The 24,643-nt window shown below is 43.3% G+C and overlaps 1 protein-coding gene across 1 annotated transcript in view; it reads right to left on the bottom strand.

Moving 5' to 3' along the window:
* The window catches only part of PGAP1 (post-GPI attachment to proteins inositol deacylase 1), a 56,070-nt gene that overhangs the window by 16,678 nt on the left and 14,749 nt on the right, over positions 1-24,643 (bottom strand). Inside the window, exons 2-16 of the mRNA XM_053361805.1 lie at positions 24,445-24,598; positions 20,180-20,355; positions 19,173-19,344; positions 11,361-11,521; positions 10,029-10,081; positions 9,849-9,915; positions 9,605-9,710; positions 8,515-8,570; positions 7,106-7,189; positions 6,906-6,955; positions 4,536-4,587; positions 4,180-4,257; positions 3,009-3,084; positions 2,631-2,704; positions 2,432-2,483 (exon numbers count right to left, since the gene is read on the bottom strand). Of these exons, the coding sequence (XP_053217780.1) occupies positions 2,432-2,483; positions 2,631-2,704; positions 3,009-3,084; positions 4,180-4,257; positions 4,536-4,587; positions 6,906-6,955; positions 7,106-7,189; positions 8,515-8,570; positions 9,605-9,710; positions 9,849-9,915; positions 10,029-10,081; positions 11,361-11,521; positions 19,173-19,344; positions 20,180-20,355; positions 24,445-24,598 (1,411 nt within the window). The remainder of the gene's footprint in view (positions 1-2,431; positions 2,484-2,630; positions 2,705-3,008; positions 3,085-4,179; positions 4,258-4,535; positions 4,588-6,905; positions 6,956-7,105; positions 7,190-8,514; positions 8,571-9,604; positions 9,711-9,848; positions 9,916-10,028; positions 10,082-11,360; positions 11,522-19,172; positions 19,345-20,179; positions 20,356-24,444; positions 24,599-24,643) is intronic.

The raw sequence follows: 24,643 nt of genomic DNA, 5'->3' as shown, positions 1-24,643 counted from the left end.
CTCTGCAGGCAGGCACAGTGAAAGAAATAGAAAGAGGCTTATGAAGTACAACAAGAGCAAAGAGAAATGGCAACTGTGCCACTCAGCAAGATAAATGGGAAGGTCATTCACAGAACAGAAAATGTATGTTCACTTCATCCGTTTTCACTCTTAAGTGGCATTAGATTGCCAACTTTAAGGAGAGTGTTGTGTACCCAGTTCAAGTGGCAATTTAAAAATGTCAGGCTTACAAATCATAAGCTTCCTCTCTGCACTAACACACACTTCTTGGGCATGAGGATGATAAGGTTCTACACATCCTTGCTGGCATAAATGGGAGATTTCAAGATGCCAAGCTACTGTGTGATTGTTATCATAAAGTGGAAAAACCTAGCCACATAAATCTGCCTTTGTAATGCTTAACATCCAAGTACTACCCAAGACAAAACGAATCAGTTTGGATTAGGGAAAGGATAACTACAAAAGATCAAGTAACAAACTGGTAGTCTGCTAACACAACGGACAACATGCCTTGTTATTAACGCTGACCTGCAAGATCTGGGGCGGGGGCAAGAGGAGAACTTCAAGAGCAATCCAGGTTCATTTTAAATGTTGTGTGCCTGCAGCATAATGAACCAGTCATTTTACCACTGTGAACCCTGAAAGCTGCTGACTTGAATGAAAGGAATAATATTTGCATCCTATCCACATCACCATGTTTCCAATGGGTCTCTGTCTCTGTCGGTGTCTCTCTCTCTCTCTCTCTCTCTCTCTCTCTCTCTCTCTCTCTCACACACACACACACACACACACACACACAGCACATATACCATCTCATACATATGAACTGAAAGCTTCCCTCTGAAACATAAGCAGATTAGAAAACAAATTTAGGCATCTTAGGGATACCAATTACATTTAAAGGTAAAGGTAAAGGGACCCCTGACCATTAGGTCCAGTCGTGACCGACTCTGGGGTTGCGGCGCTCATCTCGCTTTATTGGCCGAGGGAGCCGGCGTACAGCTTCCTGGTCATGTGGCCAGCATGACTAAGCCGCTTCTGGCGAACCAGAGCAGCGCATGGAAACGCCGTTTACCTTCCTGTTGGAGCGGTACCTATTTATCTACTTGCACTTTGACGTGCTTTTGAACTGCTAGGTTGGCAGGAGCAGGGACCAAGCAACGGGAGCTCACCCTGTTGTGGGGATTCGAACCGCTGACCTTCTGATTGGCAAGTCCTAGGCTCTGTGGTTTAACCCACAGCGCCACCCGCATCCCAACTACATTTGCACACATTTAATTCCTCTCTCGCCCACACAGGGTTCTATATATACCACATCTAAACGATCAGAACAGAGTTTAGAATAAAACTTAGCTCAGTGGCAACACACATTTACCTGGTTTACCAGGACACACCAGGTGCTCACCAGTGATAAAATCCTCATATAAAATTCTCAGTCCACACCCCATTAATGAAGCAGAGTCCTGAATCTACTGTCACATCTTAGTTATCACTTACATTAGAAAATATTTAAGCTCCATTTGAGGGGAAGAAACACACACACACTTTATTTTCTTTCAAACATTTCAGCCCAATCTTGTGATGCTCAGGAAATACCCCAATAAATAAGGGATTAAGAATATTAAAATCTATGGACTAAAATGAATTTTGCCTTTGCATTAAAAGTAAGCTTAAATTTGCCTCCCAAGTACCCATCAATTTTTAAATCAACCGATTAAAAAAAAAGTTCTTGTAACAGAGTCCTTTCCCCCCTTACCCATGATAAGAGCAAACAAAAAATAATGGATTCTGAAACACACACACTAATTGGCTGATTTAAGCAAACATCTCCACATGCTGATACCTTAGCTTATTTGTAGTTCACTAGTTCACCTGCTAAACTTGAGATAGTAGTTCAGAGCAAATCTTCTAGATTAACAGACCTTTCAGACCTGATATATATCTATCAGCTAAAAGAGTTAACATAATATGAAATCAAGCTGGGGTACTGCAGAAAAATTGAGCTGAATTGTAGAGTGCTTTGTAATGAACTGGCAAGCTCAGCTACTGAAACTATACTTCAAGAAAAGAAGAAGACTGTTATGAAATCTCAGCAAAACTGAAGAAAAACGAACAAAAATTGGGAGATTTTAACAGCAGGGAAGAGTAAGGTGATCCTTAATATTGAATGTGCCTTGCTCAAATGTGAATCAGTAGGTTTCAATATAGCACGTGGAACTGTACTGTCAACCACCCACATCAGTAAACAAAGCCCAAAAAAAATCAAATAAGGTTAATTTTACAGCAAGTCGGACTACAAAATGACCCTAGAAATGAAAACTACAGAATGAATGACATTACAAAAATAAGAATACGCGAGTAATGAGGTACATGCAAAGGACCCCCCCCCCCAGCACTAGTTTAAAAAAGTGATTTCTGGAAATAAATTTACCTTTAAGCGACTGGCAGCGGCTCTCTATAAGGATGTTAAAAGCTTGGTATATCTATAAACAAATGTAACAATGCAATACATGTTAGTTTACTAGAATTCCCCAAAAGAACTAACCCAAGACAGAAAACTTATGTACCTGAAATAATAATAATAAATAATAATAATAATAATAATAATAATAATAAATCAGTATTTATACCTGACCAAAATGTTGAAGCTGAACCTTGTGAATAAGGCCAGTTGAATTTAATACGGTTTTGCTTGAAGAAAGCCCTGTAGAAAGTAATGCCTCATGTCAGAAGTAGCCAGCAAATTATCATTATTACTTATTTCATTTCTATACTGCATTATATTTTTAAGAAAAATCTCAAAGCGGTTTACAGAATATTAAAACATCAATAAAACAATCTGAGGAAAGTCAAAGATAGAGTATACAGTCAAAGCAACTTAATTAACAGAAAACTAATATAATATCTGAAAGATTTCAGTCTTTAGAGTCACAATTAACAAGAAATAATTATTTAAATACACGGAAACCAGAATCGTGCTTTTGCCAAATGCAGCGAAGGAGGCCTACCAAATGAAAAAAGGTGGGTCACAGGAAGCTGTACTGTTCTTGAAGCTTCGTTAAAGAACTCGCAGTCCAAAGTAAACTGCAACAAAGAAATACAAAGTGATTTCTAGAATTTCTGGCAGTGGTCCACATAGCATTTCATCCTCACAAAGTGGAAAACCAAGGCAAGGTACAGTGGAACCTCGGTTGTCAAACGCTTCGGAAGTTGAACGTTTCGGCTTTTGAACGCTGACAACCCGGATGTGAATGCTTCCGTTTTCAAACGTGCCTCGGAAGTCGAACGGCTTCCGAGGTGCGTTTCTCCATTTTCTCAATGGATTTTGCCGACTGGCAATTGCGCCTCAGTTATTGAACATTTAGGAAGTCGAACGGTCTTCCAGAACGGATTATGTTCGGCAACTGAGGTTCCACTGTATTAAACTTCACATCAGGAGAAGTGGGTTCGAGAACTGACTCCACTATAAACTTAACAAATCACCTTACAGTGGTACCTCAGGTTACAGACTCCGCTAACCCAGAAATATTACCTCGGGATAAGAACTTTGCTTCAGGATGAGAACAGAAATCGTGCTCTGGCAGCGCAGCGGCCCCATTAGCTAAAGTGGTGCTTCAGGTTAAGAACAGTTTCAGGTTAAGTACAGACCTCTGGAACGAATTAAGTACTTAACCCGAGGTACCACTGTATTAGTAAACAGAAATAAGCATAGTGGTCATTTCTGTATCACCTGCAAATGTTCTGCAGATTCTCAAACGTGTCATTTGGAACTAAGGCATATTTTAGGCTCTCTTGTGGAGCCTAAAGCTTGGTTTGTGCTTTACCCCAGATACTACAGAGGCAAACAACTCTTGCAGTCAATCCATCAATAGTCTAACACAGGCACAGGCAAACTTGGCCCTCCAGATGTTTTGGGACTACAATTCCCATCATCCCTAGCTAACAGAACCAGTGGTCAGGGATGATGGGAATTGTAGTCTTAAAAAACATCTGGAGGGCCGAGTTTGCCTATGCCTGGTCTAACAGCAAAGACTTGGCTCATTTGTTAAAAGAAAGCAACAAGTTCTCATCACAAGTTATAGCATGCGCTAAAACATACAACATTTCAGGAAAAGTTATGTAAAATACTCTGATGTATTGATTTTAAACACACACAAACTAGACACCCCTCTCTATTACCTTATTACCATTGACGGCTGGTATATGAAGCACAAGATGAGACAAAGAAGGATAGTCTTCAAGTTTCAGAGTCACAGTCTAGAAAGACAATACATGCAAAAGTAATGTTCAACTGGCCTGAAAAGTGTATTTTGAGTCTTTTTAAAAAATCATGATGAAAATAATTTCGAAGTTTCCAACAGAGCACTTAAACCACAAGGAAAAACTGGAACTCTTAATTTTATCACAGAAGCTCTTCAAAATGTGTTTAAGTGGATTCATTAGTGTTTAAGTGCACAGAACATTTATATTCTCTTAAATAATGAATAAACAAACAAACAAGTGTTTAGTTTTCAAGGAAATGGTACAATTTTTACCTTAACTGTTGGCAGTAATTCAGTTTTCCAACTCAAGTCAACACCTCGCAGACTGTAGAAAATTAAGATAAAAATTATTAGAAATTAGAGAACCATGCTAGATGTTGTTCATGAATATTTATTTCAAGTTCCTTGTGCTATATTTTAATTGGTAAGCAAGTTTAGAAAGCAACTCTAATATCACTATTATTGATACCTATAGCTAATGTGGTGTAGTGGCCAAAGTGTCAAATTAGGCTTTGTGGAAATGTAGGTCTAAATGCCCTCAGGCAAGAAACTGTAACACAATAACCACATTCTAAAATTATGGAGATAAGACATAAAAAGTTTGACTCTGGCCACAATTCTGAAGTGTTTAGAAGCTTTCATTTCCATTTTGGATTCACTGTTGTTGTTTAGTCGTTTAATCGTGTCCGACTCTTCGTGACCCCATGGACCAGAGCACGCCAGGCACTCCTGTCTTCCACTGTCTCCCGCAGTTCAGTCAAACTCATGTTAGTAGCTTCGAGAACCACCATCTTGTCCTCTGTCGTCCCCTTCTCCTTGTGCCCTCCATCTTTCCCAACATCAGGGTCTTTTCCAGGGAGTCTTCTCTTCCCATGAGGTGGCCAAAGTATTGGAGCCTCAGCTTCAGGATCTGCCCTTCCAGTGAGCACTCAGGGCTGATTTCCCTCAGTATGGATAGGTTTGATCTTCTTGCAGTCCATGCGACTCTCAAGAGTCTCATCCAGCACCATAATTCAAAAGCCTCAATTCAGATTCACTGTAGCATGTTGCAATTTTTTAATCTCGACAAACTGTGGTTAATTTTAACTGTACTTTGCTGAAATAAGCCACCTTCCAACTGTAATTTGTGAAGTTGGCTTGTTTCAGCAAACCATAGTGAATAGGGTTGCCATACGTTTGGAATTTCCCAGATATAACTGGAATACTGCTGTTGGAAGCAGTGTCTAGGTGGAAATCGGCAAAATGTCCAGAAAAATGCGGGTGTATGGCACCTCATGTCAGCAGTGTTGTTTTGAGCAATTTTACTTTTTAAAACGCGGGTGGCGCTGTGGGTTAAACCACAGAGACTAGGGCTTGCCGATCAGAAGGTCAGTGGTTCGAATCCCCACGACGGGGTGAGCTCCCATTGCTCGGTCCCTGCTCCTGCCAACCTAGCAGTTCGAAAGCATGTCAAAGTGCAAGTAGATAAATAGGTACCACTCCGGTGGGAAGGTAAACAGCGTTTCCATGCACTGCTCTGGTTTGCCAGAAGCGGCTTAGTCATGCTGGCCACATGACCCGGAAGGCGTACGCCGGCTCCCTCAGCCAATAAAGTGAGATGAGCACCGCAACCCCAGAGTCGGTCACGACTGGACCTAATGGTCAGGGGTCCCTTTACCTTTACCTTTACCTTTTAAAAAGCTCAAAAATGTCTGTTTTTTCCAATTTTGCCCAAAAAGCTCAATAACTTTTGGCAAAACTAAAACAAACACAACAACTTTGCCCCCCCCCCCAAAGCTTTTATTCCCTTCCTTCTCTGCAGAAACTACCCTTTACCACTGGTCCAGACATTTACTGTGTCTGATGTTCCTGCACAACGGCTAATTAGCAAATAAGCTGTTCTGAAGATTTCTACATGGAAGTTATAAAGGGAATGCAGCAAGCAGACATAAACTCCCTGTATATATTGTTGTCATCCTCTCAGGGGAAGTTTAAGGATGTTTTAACAAAAAACAAACATTAAAAAATTCTTAACTTGCCATTTTGTGCAAACATTTTGATTACCGGTCAGTGGAAACAATAAAATAATGGCTAAGGAATACATGGAAGACTGTTAATGTATAAATTGGCATATTGCAAACAAATACTCAAAGGCCTTTCCTTGAGCAAGAACTATTTTGAGCACTGGAAATGCTTTCTCATGTACTAGATAAACCATATGAAAGTGTTACAGTACTATATGTGGTATTATAATATGGCTATATTAATGTTCTCTTCTCCTCTTTCTTCAGTATTTAAATATAACTGTAGGGTGCTTAAGCTAATTTTGAATATGTTCAAAATCCACCAGTCCCCAGGGGAATCCTATTCATTAAAGCCAAATACACAGCTAACCGTGGGATTATAGGGATTCTCCTAATCCAAGAAGTGGATTAAGGCAGGTTTAAGGGTGGCTTAAATTCCTAGTATGTCACAACAGTCGGAAGAGGCCAGAAAATATAACACAAAAATGAAAACAAAACAGAACTAAGCACCACTCGTTTTAAGCAAATACAAAACCAAACCTTATTTTTTTAAAGAACATTAAAAACAGCAATAATTTGCACAAGTATCTTCTGAAAACAGTTCTATTCTACTTGTTTATGAAATGCAAAATATATTTACCACACAGGTGAGGAACTGTTTATACAGCCATATATCCAACTATTTGTGTCCTGTCAGATAAAACAGGTATGTGGGGGAGAAAGAGAGGTAAGAATACACGTTATAGCTTGGCATACAAAATAGTGAAAGCGTTTAAATCGTTTTCTTACTATAAATACATAAGAAGGTAAATCAAGCCGCAAAGGAAAGCAATTTCTCACCAACATACTGCTTTGACAGTAGACATGACTGTATGGTTTTCGATGGCCTGAGAGAGGGAAAGTAAAGTATTTTCCATCCGATTCCTGTTCAGAAAAGGACAAAAACATGCTGAACTGAAACTGTAGTAGTTTGGAGAACTGTTGGAACGGGATTGAGCAGACATGGTTTCCAATCACCATTAGCCCTGAACAGTCCTGGACAGTCTACTGGGAGTGGGCCAAAAGCTCAGATGTAGAGCACATACCATATTTTTCACTCTATAGGATGCACCCGACCATAGGATGCACCTTGTTTTAGAGGGGGAGAACAAGGGGGGGGAAATCTCCCCCTCTCTGCTCAGCGCCCCTTCAGCGAAGCGGCAGGAGAAACGGAGCCCCTTCCATTTCTCCTCCCGCTTTGCTGAAGGGGTGCTGTGCAGCTCTCCCTCTCTGCTGAAGCCAAGAGAGTATTGCTCTCCTGGCTTCAGCAAAAGGAACCCAAAGCCTCCGGAGAGCAGCGCGAGTTCCTGCTGCGCTCCGGAGGCTTCAAGCGGCTATCCCTGAAGCCTTTGGAGTTCAGCACGAGTTCCCTCTGCACTCCGGAGGCTTCAGGTTCCTTTCACTGAAGCCAGGAGAGTCTTGCTCTCCTGGCTTCAGCAAAAGGAACCCGAAGCCTTCGGAGGCTTCAGACGGCTATCCCTAAAGCCAGGAGAGCGAGAGGGGTCGGTGCGCACCGACCCCTCTCGCTCTCCAGGCTTCAGCGAAAGCAATGCGAAGCCCCCGGAGTGCGGAGGGAGCACTCCCTCTGCGCTTCGGAGGCTTTGCGTTGCTATCGCTGAAGCCAAGGAGCCTGCATTCGCTCCATAGGATGCACACACATTTCCCCTTAATTTTTGGAGGGGAAAATGTGCGTTTTATAGAGTGAAAAATACAGTACTTTGCAGGCAAAAGGTCTAAGGTTAAATTCTTGGCATCTCCAGGCAGGGCTGGGAAACAAGACCTGTCTGCAACCCTGGAGATTCTGATTTGGTATAAAGTAGGGTTGGAGAACTCATCAAAGCAGCTCAAGGCTGAACTTCCTTCTGGGCCACCTTCCATGGGCCGTATGCTAGCAGTGAGTGGGGCCAGAGGCAAAAATGGGCAGCACAACAGTAGGCTGGTTTCTACACACACACACACACACACACACACACACACACACACACCTATTCTCCATCCAAACAAGCATTTCAGGCAGGCAAAAAACACGTGAGTGTGGACCAGGGCCAGTGAAAAGTTTGGCTGGTGGAGTGGAGTTGTGGCCCGTGAAGAGTTCCAGGGATCAAATAAGGAGGCCTTAAGTTGCTGCATTTGCCTGCTGGGCAGCTTCCCATGTCATCTATCCCAAATTAATTAAGTTACAGTTAAAAGAAGAAATCAACGCAACTCACATTGTACACTGTATAGGACCATTTTGAAGTTTTAATCTGGATCCAGTTTACTTCTCCTGCAATCAAGCAACATCACTCTTCACACATCCAGGAATAAAATTCTTCCTCACTTCCTACAAAATTACCACCACTGTTTTGGTTTTTTCACTTTCTAACTTCAAATAGTACCAAGCCATGATATCTGCCGAGGACTGGACTTCATACAAATAAGGAATAAGCGTAAGAATATACAAAGATCCATTTCCCTGATGGTGTTGTACTAAACCATCCAATATTTAGTGACATAAAAGTATAGCACCAACTTAGAACTAGTTTGTTCTGCGAACTCTCCCCCTAAAATAATGTGGTGGTGGTGATGCAGTATGAAGTTGGTTCAAGAAGTTAGAGAAGCCACACACAGGCCATGTTCATATACTGTCAGAGACCAGGCTGAGGAGTACTGCTCTGATGGGGAATGGTGGGAGCTTCCCCCTCCCCCTGACCAGGATTCTGAGGTGCCCAGGAGTAGTGGAGCAGTATAGATTTGGAACAGCGGTTTACAGAGGGGCATAGTTCTGAAGACAAAAGTTGGGAAGAACTGGGGGGTGAACAACAAAGTGAAGAAGAACAGGAAGAGAGAGAGCCAACAGACTCTCTCCTGCTGGAAAGTATTCAGCCTATCAGTCCAAGGTCACGTACAACAGATAAGATGGCTACACAAAAAGCAGGGTGGTTGCAAGATCAGGTTGCAAGATGCGGAAGTGACTAGGAAGGAAGTGGGTGGAATCCTTAATTGGGAACACCTTCATTCCGAGAATGGATGCTTTGTTCATTTGCTGTGATCATTACATGGTAAGGGACTCTTTTCGCTTTGTCCTGCTTATCTATGGCCAAAGGGGGGGAGGAAGCCGAGACCTAGGAACCTGACATATACAATGCTAAACCATGGTTTGGTGCTATGTGCACAAAATGGGAAAACCCAAGTAAAGCATCAGGTAGGAGAAGGATCTGCCAGTGTTTAGTTTCACCAGAGATCACAGCTTATTTCAAACCCATTTTGCTTACTCACTACTAACCCTGATCTTGTATTTAAAAAAAAAGATAAGCTAACCTGTTAGCTCAGCAACAGATTCAGGGCTCTCTTCATATAATTTTGCAGGGTGCCTCAGAAAGTGATGATTTAACACTAGCATTCTCTTCTGTGGATCTTCTGTTATCTAAGAATTAACACGTGATTTCAGAAGAATTTTAACTTACGTTTTGGTCCAGATGAAGCATATTTATACTAAACCCAAGACAGAATATGGATTCAAATTAACATTAATACCATCACTATTTACAACAGAAATACAAACCTGCTTAGTGTTTTCATCAATAAGGTCAAAAAATGCTCGGATGGTAGCCAAGATCAATTCTTTACACCTATAAAAAGAGTGTAAGGGAAAAAGGCTAGTTATAAAGACTACAGATAAAAATGAAATCAAGCAACAAAAGAAGAATCAATTTGGGTACCTAATCTGGTTCAAGCTGCTTACCAAACTATGGAGAGATGGTCTGTTGAAGCCCAGACACGAGGAATGGCTGAAGTCTATTTAAGAAGAGATTTCTGTTACTTCTTTTCAAAAATTACCAATGAGAAACATTTAATATTATCTTAATGAAGAAAGCACATTGCTGAAATCCTGCCCACGGCTAAGATCCCAATGGCAGGGATTCAAAGGGCTAGTTTAGACATGCACAGCACAGCAGTACTTCTCCCTTTCGTCCCATAATAGCAGATCACTATGCCTCAGAACTGCAACTCAGTGTCAGAATTGGTTTGGCATGTAGCACAGCATAGCTGTCAACTTACAGATTTGAAAATAAGGGACCAGCAGCCTCGAAAATAAGGGATCAGCAGCCAAAATAAGGGATTTTCAGAGCACAGGTATGCTCAATTTCTGAGCCCCTCCGAGCCAAAGGCAGAAAGCCCAGCCAGCAGCCAAACGAAGCCTCAAGCGGTGGTTCCCACAGTGCAGCAACCCGGCAAAGGGGATGCAGCAAGGAAAACCACTGTCACCTCTCCGCTGGGAAGTGCTGAGCAAAGGTGAGTCCCCAGGCAACGCGGCCGATTTGATTGGCACAAGGCATGCAAGCTCCACCCCCCCAGTCGTTCTTAGGCTCCTTATTGGGTGAGAAACGCAGCCAAGCAACACAGTTGGAGCCTCCCTCCTCCCTGGCCGGCAGGGAGGGAGAGGAGCTGCTTCCTTTGAAACCCGGGAAATTTAAGGGACATCATCAATAAGGGACAGCAGCGGGACATGGCGCTGGCATAAGGGACTTTTCCGCCAAATAAAGGACGGTTGACAGCTATGTAGCATGGAGAGCGGCTGTTCAGGAAGGGGAATGCTAAAAGTGTCCTTGGATATGTAAAATTTGATGTGTGGTTCTTTGGATCCTTCTGTTCAGCCAGCTGAATGCAGGACTGCAGTCTTTAGACAGAATCCAGACATTTACTTTAATTAGGCAAGCCCCAGCTCTTAGTCATGTCCAGTAGGATTTCTTATTTCTTCCTGCTAGGCCCTTTTATCAGAAAAGGAATTTGGAAGAAAAACGTTTCTATACTGGCCCAAGCATTACACTTCTAATCTTATAGGGAATCCACATTTGTTTGGTAACAAGTGTCACTGTTTCCACTGGGACCGAGAGCTGAATCTAGAATACAACTTTAATCACTCCGGTTATAGTAAATGCCAGGGCAAGGATTAAATATGCAATACCTTTAACAGGAATCCTTCAGTGTGTACAAGAGCCCTAGGGTTGCAAATTACTTATCCTCAAATCTGTAAATATTACTTTAATTTTAAAAGAATGGGTGCATAGTTTACCACAACACATAAGGCACTGCTTTGATGACTTGTTCGGGGCAGAAAAGCCAGTCCTGAACGAACTTGATAATCTCGAAATCCTCCCGCCACAGAAAGAGTCGTTAGATTCTTTATTTCTTTAGCCTTCTGAATCCATTTCTGGTTTACCGCCCTGTAAAAATCTTCCAGAGGGAAAAAAATTGTTTTAAACATTAGTTTAGCAGCATTTGTTTAGAGAAGTCCAAATTCTGAATCTGTCATAACTGAAGTGATCAACCACAACGTACATTAAAAGCTATACTTTCACACCGTATATTAAGAATCATCTGAGGACAGCAGCATCAAAAAGATACGTATCAAAACCACCAGCTAAATGCTACACAGTAAAAGGGAAAGGAAGGCGAGCTACTGAAACGAAATGAGCACAATTTATTTTCGAGTATCACGGCTGATTCAGACACGGCATTCTTCTTGGTTAGCACAAATGAGAGTCACTCTCACGTCTGCATACTTGGAAAGAAAATAATAATTGAGGTTTCAGTACATCTCCCTCTTTCCTGATCAGGCCCACATACTCAATAATGGATAGGAATCTATCCAAAAGTGAGATCCATATATTACCACCTCAAACAGTACCTTTTTTCTGGGAATGCAGAGTCAAGGCTGGCTCCCACATATGCAAAACCATCAACAGTTGACATGTGAATCAGCCCACACAATGCAAATTAAGTCAGCAGCTTTAGCAGTCCCAACTAAAATCAGTATTAGCTCGGAGGGAATGTGTTTAGAATCAGGCTGCAAAGACTTCCCAACACAATTTCGGAAACTGTAAATGTCAAGCAGGTTTTTTTTTTTAAAAAAAACAAGAGCAGTACAGTGGACGCTCGGGTTGCGAATGTGATCCGTGCGGGATTCACGTTCACAACCCACAGCGGCGTGTCTGTGCACCGCGGGTTGCAATTTAGAGCTTCTGCACACGCGCGACCGCCGAAACCCGGAAGTACAGTGGTACCTCAGGTTACATACGCTTCAGGTTACAGACTCCGCTAACCCAGAAATAGTACCTCAGGTTAAGAACTTTGCTTCAAGATGAGAACAGAAATCATGTTCCAACGGCGCGGCAGCAGCAGGAGGCCCCATTAGCTAAAGTGGTGCTTCAGGTTACGAACAGTTTCAGGTTAAGAATGGACCTCCGGAACGAAGTAAGTACTTAACCCAAGGTACCACTATAACCCATTTCGGTTCTTCCAGGTTTCGGCGGTCCACAACCTGAAAAAACGCAACCTGAAGCATCTGTAACCCGAGGTATGACTGTATATTTAAGTAATAAAACCAGTATGCTATGTTTTACTTCTCCTTTTGGGGAATTTTATTTCTCTTTTTTGGGAGTACAAAAAACCTTCCATTTTCTCAGACATAAATGAGAGGTTGGGAAAGAGGACAACCACTGAGGCAACTCTTCCCTTGTGGCTACAGGCAAAAGTCTGGGAGAAAGAAAAGGAGACTTGAAGGAGGACAGTGAAATGAAGTGACAGGAGACAGCAGCAAAAAAGGGCACAGATGTCATTAAACAAAAAAGACTTTAGAAATGATGCAAACAGTTCCCACTCCGACAGTCAGAGGACTGTAAGGTGCGGCAGCATTAACGACACAATGGCGGAGGTTGGCTTGGCAGCCAGGGGCAAGGGAAGGCTAACGGCGCCTGGTGCAGGGTGTCGGAGCAAACTGCCCGGCGGCGCATGCGGCGTACATACCGGTGCCGCGCATGCGCAGTACATAGCAGCGCCGCGCATGCGTCGCAGGGCCGTTTGCCGACAGCGCCGCTCGAGCAGCGTATGGGCAGCAGCGGGATCCTCAGCTCACAGCTGCAGCGGCGCCGGAGGGATCCCGGCGCCATCCGTACGGCACTCAAGCGGCGGCAAACCACCCCGCGGTGCATGAGAAGCACTGCTACGGACAGCACATGCGCAGCACTGCTACGGACAGCGCATGCGCAGCTGGGCAGTTTGCTGATGGTGCCACTCAAGTGTCATACGGACAGTTGCAGGATTCCACCGCCGCCGCCGTGAGCAGAGGATCCTCTGCATGCGGCTGTGCAATGGTGGCAGCTTATGCCGCCGCGCCCGGGGGCGGCGGGGTGAGCCCTCCACAGGGTGCCTTCTTGTCCTCCCCCCTTAGAGGCGGCACCCAGGGCGAACCGCCCCTCCGCCACTGCTGGCAGCCTGGGGGTTACCTGCTCAATCGAGAAAATGCTGGCGGTTGTAGGGAAAGAGCTGCCAAAAAAGCTGGAAAACATCTTCATGTATGCGGCAACGGCAGCAAGAGTTTTAATAGCACAAGGATGGAAGACTGAAGAAACCTCAACTAAAGAATCATGGAAGGAAAAAATGATGGACTATGCATCCCAAACCGGAATTAAGATCGCCAGAAGAAATATCAACAACCTCAGATATGCAGATGACACAACCTTGATGGCAGAAAGTGAGGAGGAATTAAAGAACCTTTTAATGAGGGTGAAAGAGGAGAGCGCAAAATATGGTCTGAAGCTCAACATCAAAAAAACTAAGATCATGGCCACTGGTCCCATCACCTCCTGGCAAATAGAAGGGGAAGAAATGGAGGCAGTGAGAGATTTTACTTTCTTGGGCTCCATGATCACTGCAGATGGTGACAGCAGCCACGAAATTAAAAGACGCCTGCTTCTTGGGAGAAGGGCAATGACAGGCCTAGACAGCATCTTGAGAAGTAGAGATGTCACCTTGCCAACAAAGGTCCGTATAGTTAAAGCCATGGTTTTCCCAGTAGTGATGTATGGAAGTGAGAGCTGGACCATAAAGAAGGCTGATCGCCGAAGAATTGATGCTTTTGAATTATGGTGCTGGAGAAGACTCATGAGAGTCCCATGGACTGCAAGAAGATCAAACGCATCCATTCTTAAGGAAATCAGCCCTGAGTGCTCACTGGAAGGACAGATCGTGAAGCTGAGGCTCCAGTACTTTGGCCACCTCATGAGAAGAGAAGACTCCCTGGAGAAGACACTGATGCTGGGAAAGATGGAGGGCACAAGGAGAAGGGGGCGACAGAGGACGAGATGGTTGGATAGTGTTTTCGAGGTTACTAGCATGAGTTTGACCAAACTGCGGGAGGTAGTGGAGGACAGAGGTGCCTGGCGTGCTCTGGTCCATGGGGTCACGAAGAGTCGGACACGACTAAACGACTAAACAACAACAACAACATGCAGAACTGGCAAAACTGACATACAAGCTACGGGACAAGGATAACTATGACTTTAAAGATGAATGGGAACCCTTTACAAAGTATCTGAAGACGCAACAAAGCGAACTGGACTCCTTGGCTGGTTTTGAATAAACATTCACAAACTTTTTATTGATAATAATCAGCTAAATAGTTTGAGGATCTATACAACTGTGTAACATGCAGAAAACAGCATTCTCAGAGAAACCAAAGACTGAGGGAACTGAGGGAAATCAGGGGGTGGGGGTGGGTGAGTTTTGTGGGGGGAGGGAGGGGGAGGGGAAATGGGGGGGAAATAAGGATGATATGTTTCTGGATAATATGTTTCGCTTTAATTTTGAATAAAAAAGTTATTAAAAAAAGAGAGAAAAAGAAAATGCTGGCAGATTGCTTTTATTTTTGAAAGGGCAAAATAGCACAGCTGCTTCTTGTTGGATGCTGCTTCCAAATTCTGATTGCGAGAATTAAATTCATTGTCACCATGGCAACCATACTAACGGACTCCTGCTCCATTCGGAGTCTTTTGTTTACACTCATGCTGCAGTTAACTTGATGCTAGTTAATTATGCATACAGTGGTACCTCGGGTTAAGTACAGTGGTGCCTCGCAAGACGAACGCCTCGCAAAACGAAAAACTCGCAAGACGAAAGAGTTTTCCGTTTTTGAGTCGTTCCGCAAGACGAATTTCCCTATGGGCTTGCTTCGCAAGAAGGAAGCCCATAGGGAAATCTCCAGGGACCTATTTTAAATGCTGGCGGTGGGGAGCAAAGCCTTTCGCCCCCCTCCGGCCTTCAGAAGAGGTCCAGGAAGGCCGGCGGGGGCCGAAAGGCTTTGCTCCCCACCGCCAGCATTTTAAAAGCGGTCCGGGATAGCAGGGAAGCGCGCTGCACTTTCCAGCTATCCCAGACCGCTTTTAAAATGCTGGCCATCGGGAGCAAAGACTTTCGCCCACCGCCGGCCTCCAGAAGAGGTCCTGGACCTCTTCTGAAGGCCGGCGGGGGGCAAAAGTCTTTGCTCCCCCCCGCCTGCCTTCCCGGGACAGCGGAGACTTCTCCACTGTCCCGGGGCGATCTTAAAATGCTGGCGGGCGGCAGCGAAGCCTTCACTGCCGACCCCCAGCATTTTAAAAGCCCCCGGGACAGCGGAGACTTCTCCGCTGTCCCGGGGGCTTTTAAAATGCTGGCGGCTGGGAGGAAAGCCCTCCTGTCCCCGGAGCTTGCGGGGTGGGAGGTGGGGAGAAGGGCTTTTCTTCCCACCGCCAGCCTTCAGAACAGCCTTCTGAAGGCTGGCGGTGGGAAGAAAAGCCCTTGTCCCCCCCCCAGCCTTCAGAAGAGGTCGGGGGACAGACTGTCCCGGGACCTGGTCTGAAGGCGGTTTCCATAGGAACGCATTGATTGATTTTCAATGCATTCCTATGGGGAATCTTGCTTCGCAAGACGAAAAACTCGCAAGAAGAAAAAACTTGCGGAACGAATTAATTTCGTCTTGCGAGGCACCACTGTACTTAATTCATTCCGGAGGTCCATTCTTAACATGAAACTGCTCTTAACCTGAAGCACCACTTTAGCTAATGGGGCCTCCTACTGCCACCGTGCCGCCGGAGCACGATTTCTGTTCTTATCTTGAAGCAAAGTTCTTAACCTGAAGCACTATTTCTGGGTTAGCGGAGTCTGTAACCTGAAGCGTATGTAACCCGAGGTACCACTGTATTGGCTATTGCCTAACTTTCAAGCTGCTTGGGGCATGAGGGGTAAGCTCATGAAAAACAATGCACAGGATTAGTCAAGGCGACAGAGGTCTTGGTCATCAGAAGTCTACCACAAAAGAAACCTGCACAGAGGAAACTGCATCAAAAACACTCGGTAAAACTTTCAAGTGGCCTAGATTTCAAAGTCCTTCATTTTCCTGTAATACTTCCATTAGTCAAGAATCTGAGTTTAGAAAGCTGCAAGTCATTCCATTAGACTTTGATATTCAAGGGATTCCCTCAAGTGTCCCAGTTCTGTCAAAACTCAGGCATCAGGATAATAGAATAATCAGAGCATCCACACTTACACGAGAAAACTAAGATAACCAACTTGTCACAAATAACCAAACCTTGTGTCTAAGTCTCTCTGCCAGTTACCAACTGCTCACCAACACTTCCCCAAAATGAAACCGACAATTAAGCTTAACGTTTAAGCTGTGCACATTGGGATTCTCAGGCCCATTGCCAGTGTAGCCTGCAGCCAAAACATTTCGTTTATTGCACATTGACTGAACTCATTCCAAAGGCTTGGAGCAAAACCTAATAAGAACACGGTACTGTACAGGAAATACGGGTTTCTAAAGGGAAGCTAAACTATAGCTGTTTAATGCCCGCATTTAAATGCCGCCTTCTAAAAGCAATGTTCTACAGTAAAGGCTTCTTTTCCTTCTGCCAAATCTGGGCTGGCTCAGTTGTCAGTAGCCGCACTCCTGAAATGTTTGGAATAGGGTTAAGTTGCACTGGCACAATTTAAGGTAAATGTAAAGGGACCCCTGACCATTAGGTCCAGTCGTGACCGACTCTGGGGTTGTGGCGCTCATCTCGCTTTATTGGCTGAGGGAGCCGGCGTACAGCTTCTGGGTAATGTGGCCAGCATGACTAAGCCGCTTCTGGCGAACCAGAGCAGCGCACGGAAACGCCGTTTACCTTCCCACTGGAGCGGTACCTATTTATCTACTTGCACTTTGATGTGTTTTCGAACTGCTAGGTTGGCAGGAGCTGGGACCGAGCAATGGGAGCTCACCCCGTCGCGGGGATTTGAACCGCCGACCTTCTGATCGGCAAGTCCTAGGCTCTGTGGTTTAACCCACAGCGCCACCCGCGTCCCATACTGGCACAATTTACCCCCGCGTAAATTACGCCGGCTTCGTAGGCCTGACACTGAATGCGATCCTGGTTGATAATTTATACGCTTAGAAATCAGAAGAGCAAGCTGCTGATATTTTAGAAACTTTGTTATGAATTGTAAGGAGGGCTGCTCACAGGAAAATTCTTGGACTGCTTCCCTTGTACTTGGCAAGGTGGATGCCACCAATTGCTTCTCTTGTTTGCCCCTGCTCCTGTTTAAGGTGCAAGAAGCTACCAGCTGAAACTAACAGATTTGGAGCAAGATTCCACCCATATGCTGATACCACTCCGTCCTGTGTCTCCCTTCTCATCTTAGCCCAAAGCTCAAAGCTAAAGTAAAGGTACCCCTGATCGTTAGGTCCAGTCGCAGACTACTCTGGGGTTGCAGTGCTCATCTCACTCTATAGGCCAAGGGAGCCGGTGTTTGTCCACAGACAGCTTCCGGGTCATGTGGCCAGCATGACCAAGCCACTTCTGGCGAACCAGAGCAGTGCACGGAAAGGCTGTTTACCTTCCTGCCGGAGCGGTACCTATTTATCTACTTGCACTTTGACGTGCTTTCGAACTGCTAGGTGGGCAGGAGCAGGGACCGAGCAACGGGAGCTCGCCCCATCGCAGGGATTCGAACTGCTGACCTTCCGATCAGCAAGCCCTAGGCTGCAGGCAAATATAGGAAGCCAAATCTAGAGAAGACCGAAGTATTTATGACCGACAAACACAGTGAGCCAGAGAAAAGAGAGACAACTCCCTTGGACGGTGCACTCCTTATCCACCCCAGTGTCCAAGTAATAGCAGAATCTGGGAAAGCTTTCTACCAGCTCCATCTAAAGCATGGGTAGGCAAACTAAGGCCCGGGGGCCAGATCCAGCCCAATCACCTTCTAAATCCGGCCCACAGACAGTCTGGGAATCAGCGTGTTTTTACATGAGTAGAATGTGCCCTTTTATTTAAAATGCATCTCTGGGTTATTTGTGGGGCACAGGAATTTGTGGGGCACAGTGGACCGGTCCCCTGCTGAAAAAGTTTGCTGACCCCTGATCTAAAGCAATGCTCTCTGCTCTCCTTCTTGGGTTAAGATATTACTGTCACCACTTATAATTTAAGAAAGGATGGCAAGCGCAAGATACATGGAACTGCTGTAGGAAAATGCTTGGTGGCTGATGTTGAAGGCAATAGCTCACCTCCTAGGACTGCCAAGTTCCAAAAGCATTTTGAATGAAACATTGTGTGGCCTGTAGAGCTTTCCTTGGCTGCTCCAGGTACGATGCAAGGTTTTGACCTATGAAACCCTGAATGGACTGGGCCTTCCCAAACTAAAGACTGCCATTTCTTTTCTTAGTTAAATTTAAAAAAAGAAGACCCACCAGCTCCACTTCTAGGCCATGCTCAAACAACAAGGGCAAGTAGGGACATTCTTGGCGCCTTACTTCAGGATAAGAACAGAAATCGTGCTCTGGCGGCGCGACGGCAGCAGGAGGCCCCATTAGCTAAAGTGGTGCTTCAGGTTAAGAACAGTTTCAGGTTAAGAACGGACCTCCAGAACGAATTAAGTACTTAACCCAAGGTACCACTGTAAAAGGTACCACATAAAAAGGTACCACATAAAAAGGATATTGATTCACATTAACAATTTTTTTATAGCGCTTTAAGGTATAGCAATCTTGCTGATGTCTACCGAGTGGTCATATTAGGAGTAAACTTACCAGTAAGATATCGGTCTAAAGGCATTACAGGTGCAATGTGAGGTGTGGCCTGAGTAACAAGGACATTGAGGAGTTCCACCTTGAAATTTTTAAGCGTCAGCAGTGCTCTTGCAACAAGGCCGCCCATGGAATGACCTACTATTGCAACGCTACGAGGAGCAAACCCCTGGCCCTTAAAAAAAAGAGAAAGGAAGCATAAGGAAGAAATTATTTGACATCAAACACACTAAGATCATATGAAATCATAGGCACCCTCCTGCTTAATAGCTGATGTATTTGAATTCTGATGTACTTTATTGTCATTCGCCAAAAATCAAGTTACTATAAAGACTAAGACTGCAATTCAAGTACAGTTAATTGGATTTTGAATCTAAATCAGTAAGACATTTCTATATTGAGGGTGCTCAGCATAATACAGTGGTACCTCAGGTTAAGAACTTAATTCATTCTGGAGGTCTGTTCTTAACCTGAAACTGCTCTTAACCTGAGGTATCACTTTAGTATAGATAGACAAGAACCCAACTTTCAAAGGACCCAACTTTCAAATAATGCTACTGAATGTAGTCGAGAGAGAGAGAGAATTTCAAACACTGTGTTTCCCAAACTTGGGTCTCCCGTTGTTTTTGGACTACAATTTCTACCATCCCTGATCAGGACCAGTGGTCAGGGATGATGGGAATTGTAGTTCGAAAGAAGAAGAAGAAAAAGCTGGGGACCCAAGTTTGGATAACACGACCCTATACCAAATCATGGAGATGATAGATAGATAGATAGATAGATAGATAGATAGATGATAGATAGATAGATGATTAGATAGATAGATAGATAGATAGATAGATAGATAGATAGATAGATGATAGATAGATAGATGATAGATAGATGGATGATAGGTATGCCAACCATAAAACACAAAGCAACAGTATTTCTCTCCCAACCTGCAGCTGTCATATCCAATACAGCTAATAATTTGACAGAATTAAATAAGTGCATAATGCTTATCTCCATACCTTATACAATTTAAGAATAACTTTAATACACTCATGCACAAATCTAGTTTGCCTTTGTAGACTTCCACCATAGAGTGCAACAAGTTCCTCATTGAAGTTGACGCTGAAGACATCAAAATGATACTTGAAGTCAGCATCTTCTGCCTTTCTGAGTGCTATTGACCCAAGGGAACGTACTGAAAAAGCACACATGAATTATTAGAAGCAAGCAGTTTAATATCTCTAGATTTTGATGCTAGGGCAGATCACTAAAATTTGACCTCAGGGGACAGAAAAGATACAGATCTATTGTTAAAATGGGATGGAATACACAACTGGTTGTAATTTCTCCATGCTAGAGAAACCCTGGCCTAACATACAATATGGAGGTATTACCTGAGAACGATATGATTTATGCAAGGAGCTTTGGAACAGATCATGAAAAGGCCTGGCTGCCTCTGCATCAATATTGCTCAACAATACAGAAGCATGGGAAAGGTGTTTCTCCACCACAGAGATCTGCACCATTCCCAAATGCATTCTGATACCCATTTCTTTTCATAACCCTATACTGATCTATAGTTGGTTTGATAAAAAACCACAACATAGCTGCTGATCGGCATTTACTTCCATGAAGACAAGAACTAATGGCAAGAGGCTCTCGTCACAGCAGCTACTTTGGAAATTCTCATAAATAGTAGAGATTATTTATTTAGAAAAATCTCAAAGCAGTTTAGTAAAGGTAAAGGGACCCCTGACCATTAGGTCCAGTCGTAATCGACTCTGTGGTTGCAGTGCTCCTCTCGCTTTATTGGCCGAGGGAGCCGGCGTACAGCTTCTGGGTCATGTGGCCAGGTTGACTAAGCGGCTTCTGGCGAAACAGAGCAGCGCACGGAAACGCCGTTTACCTTCCCACCAGAGCGGTACCTATTTATCTACTTGCACTCTGACGTGCTTTCGAACTGCTCAAAGCAGTTTACAGCATATTAAAACATCAATAAAACAATCCAGAATCAAATATTTCTGAAGAAAGTCAAATATAGAGTATACAGTCAAAACAACATAATTAACAGAAATCTAAAATATTATCTTAAACATAATATTACAAAGGAGGTCAACTGCAGAATACACATTTAAAACAAAGTTAACCAAAAAAACTTAAACATTTCAAAAAGGGAAAAAAACCACACTGCTAAATGAAATCAAATATAAAATACACATTTAAAACAGCATAATTAACAGGGTACTGGTCCATCATATTAAAACACTAACATGTTCTTGGAAGACAGAGACAAATTCTAAAGAGTTTAACCCTTACCCAGAATGGGAGGGGGGCGGAATCCATGGTCAAGATTTAATTATTCTAGATTAGGAGTGGTGCTTCTAGATGTTTTTGGACTACAACTTCTATTACCCTGAGCTAGCATGGCCTATTGCCAGTGATAACTGCAGCTGGAGAGCATCATGTTTGCTATTCCTGCCCTAGCTTTTATTACGGAAACTGAATTATGAATGGAGAGCGCTCCTTGAATCTATTTATGGATTATGAGGGCAAAAATAATACAAACAGTAAGGAATACAGGTCTTACACCTTGTAGTATTTGAACTCGACTGGTAGATCTCTTTTTTTTTCATGAATAATTTTTTATTAACCGACCAATCACATCAAATCAAACCAAATTACATAAATTCCAAATTACACAGCCGAATTTTAAATTTTTGGGGTACCCATATTTCAAGTTCTGAAGGGATCCAATCAACTTCTTGCTTCTTACTGCTGTTTTAATGTCCACAAATCTAACCTTATGATATTCACAGTACTATCCAGTCCTTTCTTATTATTTTTCCACATTTCTTGTTGTTATTTTCATACATTTTTCCTTTCTCTTTGTGACCTCTGATAGTCTCCGCAAGCTGGTTAGAACAGTTTGTAATCCTGCGTGGATATTTTTTTTTTTTATCCAGTAGCCATATCCAGACGTTTTCCATATAACATCACATCCATACATCAAAACAGTCTTAGAGTCATTAATCTTCACCAATCTGCCTCCTTTCTCAAAACCTCTGAGGAGATTCACTAGGAATGCAGTCTGAAACCAAGTCCGTTCCTCCTCCCGGCTATAAATCCTTTGGCAAGATGGCGACTCCGAATTAATTGCTGCGCCATTCCCAAAAGCTCTTATTACTTCTCGGTCTCCATAAAGCATACTTTTGGTTAAAGTTTATCTCCACACAGACCTTAATCATCCTGCTTGGGTCACTTCAACCGACGGTTCTAATGAGGAGGGGTTCTTGTAAATCACATAGAAGGAAAGAAAAAAAGGTTCCTCCCCCATTCAGCCCCGTTGTCAACATACCCCGCCTTTGGTGTATCTTCATCATAAAATATTCCTGTTTCTCCAGCCCGTCGTCTTCTTTCGCAGAGGTCACTTAAATTAGCAGACTTCACTCCCCTTCTTCACTTGAAATATGTGCATTTGCTTCTTTTGTAATTAATTATTCCAAATTGCTGCAGCTAGTGCGCGATCAGAGACAGCGTCCAGGAGAGCCGAGGTCCACACGGGGGCATTCTGCCTAGGGCCCTCACCCCCTTCTTTCGAGTTAGGGGGTGATTTATGGGCACAGCAGGCAAGGGCAGTGTTCCCCATTTCCTTGGGGCAACAAGGGAGGCTGCCTACTCCCAAAACAGCCTCTTAATTACCCCGTGTGGGTCGGAGAGATGGTATTGTCGGCCATCTTCCAATGCGCCCCCTAGTGGCCCCAACTGGTAGATCTCTTGATGATATGCAGTCAGAGGGTGGTCCAAGTTCATATTTGCCCATCCTTCAATTTGACTGCTATAGCCTCTTGGTTTCATATGGCACTTCTGAGACATCGCAACGTACATATCAACATAGTTGCTCATGGCCCTCTGGCACTGGGTGGTCAAGCCACTTACATTTATTACTGAACTGGTTGCAAAATTTGCCTTGAGAGCTAGGCAACAAGATAAGTATCATAAGGGAGAGTGTGAGACGTGGAGCACTTAACTTATACAGGTGTGATTTTCGCATTTTTGTATGCTTGCTTAGCTGCTGTTGTTGTTCAGTTTTAAATCAATTATTTGTATTCTACGCATTGTGGCGGATTATAGCTTTTAGCAGCAAAGATTTCATTCATTCATTCACTCATGCCACTTACATAAACGAAAGCTAAGTCAAGTGCACGCAACTCCCATTTACGTGGGGTTTGCATTCCGGGGTCACTGTGCATTTGCGCGAAATCGGAAACCCATTGAAAAACCCATTGATTCCCTCCCTCTCTTTCTTTTTTCTTTTCCTTCTCCTCCTGCGATGAGGCTACATTTTAATATTTTAATGTTCCATTATTTTAATGATGTATTTTATTTTTGTTTTTAAGTTGTAATCATTCATTTTGTTTTTATTATTGCTTGTAAGCCGCTCTGAGCCCGGCCTTGGCTGGCGAGGGCGGGGTATAAATAAAAAATTGTTATTATTATTATTATTGAAAAAGCCTGCAAACTCCCTGCCCTGCCCCTTTTAGTGACATCTTTATTATGTTTCTGGGTTCAGCGCTGTGCACACATGACTAAAGCAGGAGTTGCCTGTACCACTAATTTTAGTATTCCGCTTGTAAAATATATTTCCCCAGTTCTCAAGAGAAAATTCCATTTTTTGCAGGATGAAATCACATTCTGTTTCTCCAAATGGCAGTTGGGAGTATGATTCACATGGGATTTTGTTCATTTTCCAGATGCCCATATGGTATCTTCTGTGATTATTGGAATAATCCTCTTTGACGCCTGTAGCAGAGCTGGTTTGCCTAGCTCTCAATCTATTTAGAAGCCCAGGGCTAAGGATCGCTTCCTGATAAATCTCTAAAACCTTGCCCAACACCACTTTCCTTGACAACTCTTTTACATGCTTGATGTACAATAAAATAAATGCCAATCAAGATATAGTGTAAAAATAGTGCTCAGTCGCAATATATTTTGTTGATTTGTAGTTTTGATTGTTTTTAGCTTATCTTATGCGGTTTTACATAATGTGGGTATTCTAACTGTTCACACGATGTCACATTTTACCCTACGCTATTAAATGATGCAAATACATCAACAAAGAAAGTTGGTAATTCTGTTAACAATTACATATAAACAAAATATTCAGAATACATACTTCCACAAAGACCTATGTTAAAAAAAGGAAACATTCTACAGATCTTCATACATTTCCTGCTTTATGAAAGATTATAATACACACATCAGTATTGCTTCAGATATAGCTTACCTTGTTTGTAACTCCCAGCATTGCCAGGGAGGAAGAGTACTGGAATCCCAGTTAAGAGCAGATTTCTATTTTCTTCTGCATAACTTCCTTCCCCGTAAAGATAGAGCTCATAGGCTGGATAACGCCTGGATACTTTCCTAGGAAGTTTTATTTTCTGTAAAATACAATTTTGCATACCATTATAATTCTAAAATACAAT

Source organism: Podarcis raffonei, chromosome 1 (assembly GCF_027172205.1).
Source record: "Podarcis raffonei isolate rPodRaf1 chromosome 1, rPodRaf1.pri, whole genome shotgun sequence".
Taxonomy (NCBI): Eukaryota; Metazoa; Chordata; class Lepidosauria; order Squamata; family Lacertidae; genus Podarcis; species Podarcis raffonei.
Note: the sequence above shows the minus strand (reverse complement) of the source record. Positions and strands in the feature narration are given on the sequence as shown.